This window comes from Rhipicephalus sanguineus, chromosome 1 (assembly GCF_013339695.2).
Source record: "Rhipicephalus sanguineus isolate Rsan-2018 chromosome 1, BIME_Rsan_1.4, whole genome shotgun sequence".
In the NCBI taxonomy this organism is placed as follows: domain Eukaryota; kingdom Metazoa; phylum Arthropoda; class Arachnida; order Ixodida; family Ixodidae; genus Rhipicephalus; species Rhipicephalus sanguineus.
The window spans coordinates 289,532,483-289,543,978 of NC_051176.1; the positions used below are offsets into that span (position 1 = coordinate 289,532,483).

The window sequence follows — 11,496 nt, forward strand, 5'->3', positions numbered from 1 at the left end:
TCCCGCCTGCTGCTTGATCTTTCCAAGCTGGCTGCTCGGAAGCTCGGACTTCCGGTAGATCGACGCCCTTCCGTTCTGCTTGCTGAAGCCTCTTCTGTGCCAGGATATACCGTCGAAAGCGCTCGGGATTTGATCCCGCGTCGCGTTACTTCAGGACAGCCTCCTAGCGACACTTTCGTTGCGTTCCGACTTCGAAAAGCAAACGCAGCGTGCGAAAGGCATCGGTGACGACCGTCCCCGTCTTTCCGTAAAACTACGCCATTCCGCGTCTGCATCTTTAAACCGTGCACTCAATATGCTACAGTCTTAAGGATGAAACCGAAAACGTTGCTGTATATAAGGTTACACAGATATAGATTTAGATCCTATTAAGAACTTCTCGACATGAGCTAGTTGCATGGATTCCGAAGTCAGTGAAATGAATGTGATACGAGCATGCGTGCATGCGGACTTGCAAGCTTACTTAATGTCTTAATGTAGCTTTGCGAGTGGTGCTCGAATTGACTGGTTAGGATGTGCGTTATAATATTCCCCGTTCCAACATGTGCACCACCGAGAAGCACTGCAGTATAGTATGTGCCCGCACCTGTTAGAAGCCTAGTTTTTGTCACAGGCACGGCGTGCTAAGGTATCTACGGCTGCACAATGGATATTGTTACATATCAACAGTGTGTGTCATCATATCGAGTAGCCTGGCGTGCACGGTTGCGTAAGACGCACTCTAAACATTGGCTTTCGTTATATCGTATGCATGAAATGACGTCCCCATTACGGAATGCAATACACGTTCAGAGCCTCGCTGATCAAAACACTGACGCTGCACCTCAGTTCTGGTAGGTTATGAAAAAGAAAAAGAAAAACGGAGGTAACGCGTCACGAGCCAGTCATTGATGTTTTATCCGCAATAGGACTGCAGCTCTTCGTTAGGAAACAAATTTGACTACGCAAATAAACGTAGAAGCATGCTTATAGCATGCTTTTAATGCGCATGTAATTAAAACGGTATACTTGTAACAGGAACTGAAAAAGTGAAACATGAGCGTTCTATTCCTGGCCATGGTTTCCAAAACTTGTTTTATGTCATTTATGTCAAATTAAATTATGAGGTTTCGTGGTTTCGTAAAGCAACACGCGGGCTGTGAGGGATGTCTGTATAATCGGAGGCCCCAGAATGTAAGTACCCGAGCATCCTTTTTTTTTTATGCATTCTCGACTTCTGACCCGAAGATCACGGGATCGAATCCCGGCCGCGGCGGCCACATTTTCGATGGAGGCGAAAATGCTAGAGGCCCATGAACTTAGATTTAGGTGCCCTTTAAAGAACCCCAGGTGGTCGAAATTTCCGGAGCCCTCCACTACGGCGTCCCTCATAATCATATCGTGGTTTTGGGACGTAAAACCCCGAAAAGTATTATAATTTTTTTTTTGCATTCCTTCAAAATTGTCACTGCGACAACCGTCTCGTTGATAGACAGCTTTATATTTCGAGGGGTTAGCGTAACGCAAGACCGTGGGAGCACGAAAACCGCCGGGAATACAAAAGAATACAAGCCGGTCTGCAGGAGGCAAGCAGTGTTTCGGGCTTCGCATACGCAAACTTCCTTTGCTTTATCCAAAGATGCCAAATCTAAAACTCCCTATTATCTCGCTCGCTATGATCTGGTGGCGGTGACTTACAAAAACGTACTTACGTAAGAGTGCGGATGGCTGTTGACGCTTTGCGTTTCCCTTCTAGATAGGCATGCGCGTTCAACGACTTCATTCGACATATGTATTTGCTGTGTGCTATAGCGTACAAAAAATGATGACCCTCTCTCTATTCCTTTGTCCCTTCTAGGCAATCTCTTATGCTAACATCTCTATAGCTCAGAAACGCCGGAAGAATATTTTTGCGGTAAAATCGGTGGTAGTGAAAAGGCCTTTAAATAGGCGTAATATCGAGGCACTAGGAGGTGGAAATGCATGTTCGAACGTGTGCAGAGATCCTGTTTCGAGTGAAGCTGGGCTCGCGGCCACCGTTCCGACCTGACGTCACGCCCGCCGACTGCCCGCGCGAGCTGCTGTCACTCATGAAGCTGTGCTGGAACGAGAGCCCCGCGCTGCGTCCCTCGTTTGCCATACTCAAGCAGCTCATGCGCAAGTACACCAGGCGAGTGCCCCTTTCACACAGTGTTTTATCAACCCCTCCGGGTTGGTAAATGTCACCGACTCGGCAGGACAGCAGAGTCGGTGACACTACAAATAAAATTTGACCTGGGTGCCTGATCGAGGAATCGTACCTCTCTTCCTCCAACGCAGCAACCCGATGCTCTAAACATTAGACCAGCAGCTCGTTTTTCGTGCCAACTCCAGCTGTAGTTACTTCCTCTGTGTTCTTCATTATCTTAACATAAGCGGTGCGTCTTTGCCTCCGACATAGTGCGCGCGAATCGTGGAGGTCTTTAGGGGCCTTCGCGTTTAGGTTACAGATGACGTTGACGTCGCGCTTTTTTTTTCTCGACGCGTTGACGCGTGTTCCTGTGCTGTTCCTTATGATAGGGATGCCATCTAGGAGCTGTGCAGCGTTTTACTGCGTCACGAGCACTAATGAGCGCAGTGAGTGCTGCTGCGGTAAGAAAATAATTGTGTAAGACCGTGGCCTCCAGTATTCTCTGCGGTAGCAGACTGCTGATCTGGAAGGCGCCGTCGATACGATCAGGCGTCGCGTAGCGCGCATCTGAGCGTCGTGTAAAAGACGAAGATGCGAATGAGATTAGCTATGTGTAGATTCCAACAGGTCACATTTTATCTGCTGCACTTCTTCACCTTAACTTGACCTTCGAGGCTTCTGTACATACATGCACTTAGTATAGGCTTCGCCGCAACTAAGCTCACTTACCCATTCCGTTCTGCAATCGCTGCCGTCCCGCCTGCCGCCTTTTCCTCCGAGTTGAAGATGGTAACGCGGCGTCTGCAGGGACAATGCTTACGAGCCACCGTCTAGAGGATCACATTTTCTTCGTTACTTCTTTTCATCCTCCGGTGTAAGCACCTGAAAGAGTGATACGAATATCCGTCTCAAGTCCAGCTTATACCGCTTCCCTAAAACAAAAACTGCCGCTAAAATTCTTCACTTGTTCAACTGCGCTTAGCTCGCAAGCTGGATCCGCTCCGCGGATTCGTTGCCAGCTGGTATCTCGTCTCAGAATAAGCACTGTCAGATGCTTCTCAGTCTGCCCAACAACTTTATTTGAAGCCACGGTCGCAAAATCACCTCTCTAAATAAAAGTCTGTTGCTTCTTCAATGAATAATATTAAATTAAGAAATTAAGTGCGATAAAATAGACGCTGGAAGCTGATTATAAGGAATCGATTTCATTCGCCATAGAGCCTTATTTTCTTGTCGTCTGTCTTACTCATTTTCTTTTTGTTTATAAAATAAATAATAAAATTTCATTTTCATGTGTAGTCAATCTCTGCGCTTCATGCTGATGGGACACAGCAGCAGCAAATATGCAGAAAAAAAAGTTATCTTGCTGCCACCGTGTTCAAGCTCAGACACCGTTTCATGTTCGTCCTACAGCGCAGCCGATGGATGTTTCCTTGCCAAAAATTGGCGGAGCGTAAACAGCTTTACCCGCACCCGATGCCTAAATTGGTCCACAGGGACCGTGCCCTATCAGAGACCGCAGCAACACAATCCTGCGTGTTCGCAGGCTGTTTGGCTTCCGCCTGTTTTTATGACACCCCAAGTTTCTTTTGATAATGCGATCACTTCTTTTTCTTATTTCACACACTTCCATTGAAACGTTGGAACATTACTCTCCTCTTCTTCGTGACGCTGCAGCAACAATTCGGTTGCTTACTATATTTGCTTAGGTTTAAAGGGTAAACTGGAACCCGTCTTATATTAACTAAAGATAAGGTACAACAAATCGATAGACACTTATTCTTAGGGTACATGCACGAGAAAGCAAAGCCACCGCTTCGACTCTACGAATTCGGCGATTCAAAACGTTCGCTCACGGAAAAAAGAAAGAAAGAAAGAAAGCGCGTTTAAGTAAAGAGAAAGGTTGCGCCTTGAATTCGGCGAAATCAAGAGCAACACTAATTCTGGCGCGTGAAACGGGATATGTGGCTCGTGTGATTTATCTGGCCGCTAGGCAATATTGCTGCCCACTGAGATTGCGATTTCTTTCGAAGTTGTGCAAGCGCGGGTAAGAAAAAGTAAAGTGTAGAGAGTGTGGGCAGAGCGCTGCAGACCTTTTCTATTGCGCAGCCGACGTAGTTGCCTTTGCTATGAGCGTCCTTCATTCGCTAGCACGCCACCCACGCGTCACTTCTTAAGAAACTAACTTGCACGACACGCGAGGGCCGTCTTCGTTTCATTTGCTTGTTATTGTGTTCTTTAAATGAAAGCCGATTGACGGGTCTCTGTTGTAGCTTGGCCTTGTAGTATTTGGTCGAACACTTGTTTGAATAAAATACAGGGAGATGAAGTTTAATGTAATAAAAGAGGCTGACCGGAGTGCCTCTAGCCAACTAGCATTCAAGGCTTCACGGCGAATGACAGATACCAGATTCGAAGACAAAGAAAGTCGGCAGCAAGAGGAGAAAGTCATGGCTCGTAGCCCGTGTGCGCTCTACAGCGTTCCCACCGTACAGAGCCGAGGTCGGCTGAAAATCTTGCACTGTTTAAGCAAGACCCACAACTAAAGAGGAAGAAAGAGGCAAAGGTACAAGTCCTTCGGCCAGTTTCTTCCTATGCTGCTGAGCGTCTTATTTAGGCAGAGGGGCATCTGCCAGCTAGCCCATGACCAACTCCTATATGGCTAATTCCACGCCAACTGTCCCAGCCTTGGCGCTCGACCATCTGCGATTTGAATGAAGAAAAACGAGGACGGTCTATCCAAAGCCAGAAGTCACCCGCCAAAATATTTTTGGCGAAAAAAATTTTTTCAGTGCCGCAAACCGTATGTGAAGTTTCTCTGAAAGCTCGAAACTATGGCTCGTAGAATGCGTTTTCAAAAAAATCTCTTCTTCATAAATTAGGCTAGGCTTCTCGTAGGCTTCGTAGGCTTCTCGTTTAAAATAAGGTTCACGAATGTTTACACTTTCGTGGGCTTTTTATGCGGCTTTAAATATGGACAATATGACTCATATTGGGGATTTTTTCATAGAAAGGCGAAATCCAGTGAAATGTAATATTTCGCATTAACTGATCGCCAGGAAGTTTTACTGTAGCCTCAAAATAGTTTGAGACGTATATGGCGTGAAATGGTGTGTACAGCTGGCGACAAATTTGCAAAAAAGTTCACTTTCACACATGTTTAGTCGTAAATTTAACATTGAGGTGGTCCTAGTAAAATTATGCTAAATAGCGCATTTACTAGCAACATTAGTTGTCAACTGACTGAGAAAGTTTTATCAAATTAATTTTTGTTTTCAGCAAGAAACAAAATTTTTGAAGTTGTGTTCTGCCGGTGTCTCTTCTTGCTCACGTTTAGTCTTCGCAGGAACGCGTCTAGCGGTAAGTACCACCTATGTGGGCGTGAGGTTCGTCACGGAACAGCTAGACAACCTGATCATCTTTGCCCGTGCTTATTTGAATGCTTTACTAGCGAGTATTGGCCCGAGTCAACGAGAAATGCGAACCCCGCTAGAGTGAATTTAACCACATGGAGCTGTCCATTGAAGGCCGGCATAGTATGCTTACGCAACAGCGGGAAGTGACACCGGTGCGTGCAACACCCCGTTGTCTGCGCAGCCATGGCAGCGATTGGCGCTGAGTAACACTCCAAGGTTTGAATGCACATATATACCCCATAAAGTGGACGGGAGGATGACCGCCGCCGTTGCTCAGTGGTAGAGCATCGGACGTGTTATTCGAAGGTCGCAGGTTCGGTCCCTGCCGGCGGCAAGTTATCTTTTCGTCCACTTTACTTTCTTCACATTTATATTCTAAATACTAGAGATAACACCCCCTATACTTTCCTTGGCGTTATTGTCTGTTAGTTCTCATTAATATTATTTTAAGTGAGAAGCCTACGATCGCTATGTAGGGAAAAATTTGTCCTAGCCTAATTTATGAAGAAGAGGTTTTTTGGAAAACGCATTTTACGAGCCATAGTTTCGAGCTTTCCGAGAAGCTTCACATACGGTTTGCGGCACTGAAAAATTTTTTTTCGCCAGAAGTATTGTGGCGGATAACTTCTGGCTTTGGGTTGATAGTCCTCGATTTTTTTCATTCAAATCGCAGATGGTCGAGCGCCAAAGTTGGGACAGTTGGGGTGGAATGACCCATATACTTACAACATTGCTTACACCTTGATACTTTTAAATGCGAAGCATTTCTTAGCGAACCTTTGGCACTTTGAGCGTTTCTATCTTTCTATCTATCTATCTATCTATCTATCTAGCCGCCTACGTCTGGGTGCTCTCATGATCGCCTTTAACTTGGTGTAGACCAAAATTGGCATGGGAGGGTAAGAGGATTTGATGAATATGACTGTTGGGTCAATGACATAAATAACGTGAAAATCCTAATGCGTACGTCGTCAAACTTTTTCCTCCAGACCCGTGTGGCACAACCCGTTTACCACGGGCCGCGGCGTACGGGTACGCGCCACATGTGATTGACAGTTCATATCTACCCAGGAACGGCGAGAACAGACATCGGTAATTTAAATGCGAGAGTGTTAAGATAAACCGACCTCGGCAGCGTTGACCCGACGGATGGAAAGAATAAAAATTAGGATCCCAGCAGGAATCGAACCCAAGCATCCTGTGTGGCAATCAGGTATTCTACCACAGAGCCACGCCAGGTCTATAAACTGGTTTGGAAAAACAGCCTATGCAGCCGTAATGTCAGTGCAACGTTAATTGTGGTTGTGGTGCTGGCTAACTAATTTTACGAGAAAGCAATAAACACTACATATGTACTCCTACGATACAGACGTCATATCAGATTAACGTCTGTGGTTCTAGTATTGGCTCCGCTTTTATAGCAGTCTAATAAACATTACATTTATATTCCCATGATTCAGCAAGCTATATTGAAGCATTGCTCGACCCCGAAGGAATACATTAACGAAAGTTACGTATGATATTTACATGGTTGCACCAGAAAGTGCACTTAGTTTAGATAATATTGACGTATGTACTCTAACGTGGGGGCTGACGTTACGTCGGGCCTTGAGTCACCTTTTAAACGCCAGTGTTGTCGACGTGCCTGGTAAGCTCACGATGTGCACACACAAAAACACGTCGATCCACCTCGTAACGTTTGGTTCAAAGCCATAAAATACAGCATAGAAGTACTCCTGCTTGCTTCGCATAAAGCCTATTCCCACAACGCGTGGGATCTGCCTAATGTTTTGCAACACTACTTCCCCGCGTAACTCGTCCTTGTGAAGTTTGCTTCTTCTCACTAATGCTAGTTTGCAAAGAGGCCACCTTTACAGCAAACAATGGCGGGGAACAGAAGTAAAAGATTGTGAAAAGGTTCATTGAGGTACTGCACCTATGAAGTGAGCCCATGCTATTGCTCACAAGCAATATAAATTATAGGGACATGTAAAATTTAGCATAACCTGAGAGAAATGACAGACTCGCTTTGATTACTTTTGGGAAGTAAAGTCAAAAAACGGGAACCGAAGTAAACATGACTGCTCCTACAGTATACATGTAGTTGTCGCTACAAAATGAAAGGCGTGTATAGGACCACCAAATGAACTCTATCTTGAAAGCGACTGTTATTACAAGAAGTTTCTGCTGTGCCATCTCGCACAGCTGCGCATCGCAAAAAGTTATCACGGGTAATTTCTCACCAATGTAGTAGACAGGGCTGGTGGTCTGTCATGTCACGAGAGCACCGCAGTGGACACATGCACGGGGCGAAAACAAACAGCGCCGTGCCTCGCCTCTCCCGTTCAGCGAATGTCTCGGTGTGGCTCGTGCAGGCAGATGGGTAGCAGCAACCTGCTGGACAATCTTCTGCAACGCATGGAGCAGTACGCCAACAACTTGGAGCAGCTGGTCGAGGAGAAGACGGCCGCGCTGGTCGAGGAGAAGCGCAAAAGCGACGAGCTGCTCTACGAGGTGCTGCCGCGCTCGGTGGCCGAGCAGCTCAAGCGCGGCGAGTACGTGCAGCCCGAGGCGTTCGAGTGCGCTACCATTTGCTTCAGCGACATCGTCGGCTTCACGGCCATCTGCGCGCACAGCACGCCCATCGAGGTGGTGGACCTGCTCAACGACCTGTACTCCTGCTTCGACGCCATCATCATCAACTACGACGTGTTCAAGGTGGAGACCATCGGCGACGCCTACATGGTGGTGTCCGGCCTGCCTGTTCGCAACGGCAAGGAGCACGCACGCGAGATCGGCCGCATGACGCTGTCGCTGCTTACGGCCATCTCGGGCTTCCGCATCCGGCACCAGCCGTCCAACAAGCTACGGCTGCGCATCGGCGTCCACTCGGGCCCCTGTGCGGCCGGCGTGGTGGGCCTCAAGAGACCGCGCTACTGCCTCTTCGGAGACTCGGTCAACACTGCCTCCCGCATGGAGAGCTGCGGCGAGGCCATGAAGATCCACATCACGCGCGAAACCAAGCGCCTGCTCGACACCTTCGGCACCTTCCGCCACCGGCTGCGCGGAGACATCTACGTCAAGGTGCGCCACTTTGTCGACCGACGCTTATGCCGAATAGTGGAAATTCGCGCTGAGAACAGGGTTGACAATCATGTAACGCTGACGTGTACGGTACCGGTGTGTCCTACGCTTCCACACACACTTTCACCCAAACCGTGCTCCAATATGCTACACGTTATACCACTTCACCAATGCATCTATACTCATTGAGATTTTACTACGCGTACATGTCCCTGTAGAGCTGTTACACTAACTGATACAAAAATGCAACAAGCGCACAGCTGCAACTTGGAAAGCCAACAAGGTTGTACCAGTTTTTCTACCGCAATTGCACCCAAACACAGCCAAACAGTGCTTGCATGTGTCCAAGTACCATGATCGATAACTTCAAGCCGACAAAGAACAGCGCTGATTCATTGCCGTACTCTTCATCGCAGGGCAAAGGCATGATGCGCACCTATTTCCTGGAAGCAGAGGACCCTCCTTTCTCGCCGGACATAGGCTTGCAGGGTACATTCTTCACAAACGAGCACCTGATGCGCCAGCTTTGAACGGGACCAACAACTTCCATCGAGTGGCTACACACCGGCACCAATTGTCCGCGTCACTTTTCGACACAGATTTTCCCGCCAATCTCTAAGCATCATAAGAACGAGCTCACAAAGAATCGAATCGCTGGCCAAACCGGCAGTATCGGCTTTACTGGTTGTCAGGTCACGCAACGCTGTTCAGCCACGATTGTTCATTGGAGAAGAGGCACGCGACGTGAACCTTGGTGAATCGCGCCTCAGTTTTTGTTTTTTCGAGTGTATCCAATCCGGTGCACGCATAGGCACGCACTTAAGTCACGCTCGCTAATAGGCCGAGATGTTTAAACGATTACCCCTCCTTTTTAGGTTATGTAGAAGTAAATCATGAGAAAGTTATTAGAAATGGAGGTGGGGGTGGACATTTTGGAAGTAGACAGTTTGCTCCAAGTAGTCTGCTCCTAGATGAGGCAGCGACTAAAGATGACGCCCATGGGTTCCTGATTTTGTCTCCAACTTGACCGAATGCCCAGTGCAATTTAATATAAGCTGAATGAAGCTAGGTGTTGCGTTTAATTAGTTTAAAAGCTGCAGTGTGAGTATAATGTGCTGTGCTCGTATACATACTGCTCTTGGTCAACTGAGTGTAGAGAAATCCAAAGCAAGGGAAGACCAAATGGAAGACGCAAGCTTGGACGGATTATTGACAACGATAAAAACAGGATGTCACCTAAGCTGATGTTTCGACAAGGGGGCTTGTCTTCGTCAAGGCAGCAACTGATGACAACTGCCCTAATAAAGACAAGCCCCACCGTTTAAATGTTGGCTTCGGTGACAATCCTTGTTCTATCACCGTTAATAACTTCGATATATAGAAATGTTTATATATGTATGGTCGTTATCACTTACCTCATAACAAGCCATGATGGTGGAAAGCTGTAATGCACGTGATCACATTCTGCGAAACGTATGTCGCCACAAAAACTGGGTGTGTCCAGATAAGATCAAACACGAGGTCCCGGTCACCATTCCCGATTGTGATGAAATTTACTGTAGGTCTAGGCATTACACCCAGAACGATGGTTTCGCAGTTAGTTTTGCGAAAAAAAATTTTGTTCGCCTGAAAAAAAATATATATAAATTTTGGCCACAAAAACGCTTTTCCGCCAATTTCGCGATTTCTGAATTTTGAGCGCACCTAGGAAAGAATCGGTGCACTTCTTCGTCACAATATTTATTCCCCTTAAAGAACAAGTGAAATACAATCTTATGAGTCTATTATTTCCCTTGCTTGTCGAAGCACTTTTGAAGAAAAAAATCACAAATTTGGCAAATCGCACAAAATACCTCTATTTCAGGAATTTATTGCTGCATGCAAGTTAAAGTGAGGATAATCAAAATCGGTACATATTAACTTTGATACTTTCGCTCTCTTTTAAAATAATCACGTGGTTTTATCGCGCTCGGTTTTACTCGATAATTGGGCTGAAACGTAAGTGATTTACCAAAAACGCCGAACTTTGAAAATGATGTTCTCAAAAAGGCCATTTTTAATTTTTTTAAAAATCTCTCTGATTGAAGCGAAAGACGTCATCTACGATTGTGCAGAAAAAAACGTTGCATTATTTTGGTTGCTAACAAATTATAGTGCGTCAAATGTCACCATGCCAGCCTAGCGGCCGCGTCGTTCGTTATGGGCTGAAACTCGGATATAAGTTGCTAAAAATGCTTGTACGTGACATAATCACAAATCAGCAGCTCTACACCAACAAATACGCAGCCCGGTGTCATGGTTAAGCAAGCTTTGTCTTGGGATCAGCCGCTTGACAAACCCGCAGCAGCGGCCGCTCGATGCTGCGGGCACTCACATTACATGAGTACCGCTTCGACTGCGGATGAGCTCCGCTTGCGCGCCAAACTATGCGCTCAGAGGACAAACGAGAGAAGGAATGCATCACTGTGAAAGTTAAAGGCCGTTAAGTGCCAACAAAAGTCATAATATGCAACGAAAACTCTGCCGGCGATTTCCCATTGAGCGCCTCCAGTAGTGCGCTCATGTGTTGCTTTTTTTCTTCGGATGGCCTAAATATAATTAGGTACATTCTATGAGCAACATATGGCACAAAAGAAAGCCATTGATGTCTAAAGAAAGCTGTCATACGTGCTTCCGATGGTCGAGCAACTCAAACTGCAGTTGTGCATCTCGTGCCAGAACACTTGTGTCAGCCGGCTGTGAAAAGAAGTGTGTCTAAGTCCATTACTTCATTAAAGAACCGCTTTTACAATACTGTATTGTTGGGCGTCCGCAGATATTATATTCAACGCAAGTCGAACGTTTATC

The 11,496-nt window shown here is 46.5% G+C and overlaps 1 protein-coding gene and 1 non-coding gene across 2 annotated transcripts in view; both read left to right on the forward strand.

Annotated features, from left to right (window-relative positions):
* Positions 1–10,136, forward strand: part of LOC119383185 (atrial natriuretic peptide receptor 1) — a 60,647-nt gene extending 50,511 nt beyond the window's left edge. The window contains exons 16-18 of the mRNA XM_037651223.2: positions 1,981–2,153; positions 7,945–8,649; positions 9,066–10,136. Coding sequence (XP_037507151.1) covers positions 1,981–2,153; positions 7,945–8,649; positions 9,066–9,179 — 992 coding nt within the window. The 3' untranslated portion in view covers positions 9,180–10,136. The remainder of the gene's footprint in view (positions 1–1,980; positions 2,154–7,944; positions 8,650–9,065) is intronic.
* On the forward strand, positions 5,828–5,899 carry Trnat-ugu (transfer RNA threonine (anticodon UGU)). Its single transcript has one exon. It is a non-coding gene; the product is annotated as a tRNA-Thr (tRNA).
* Positions 10,137–11,496: the final 1,360 nt, after the last annotated feature.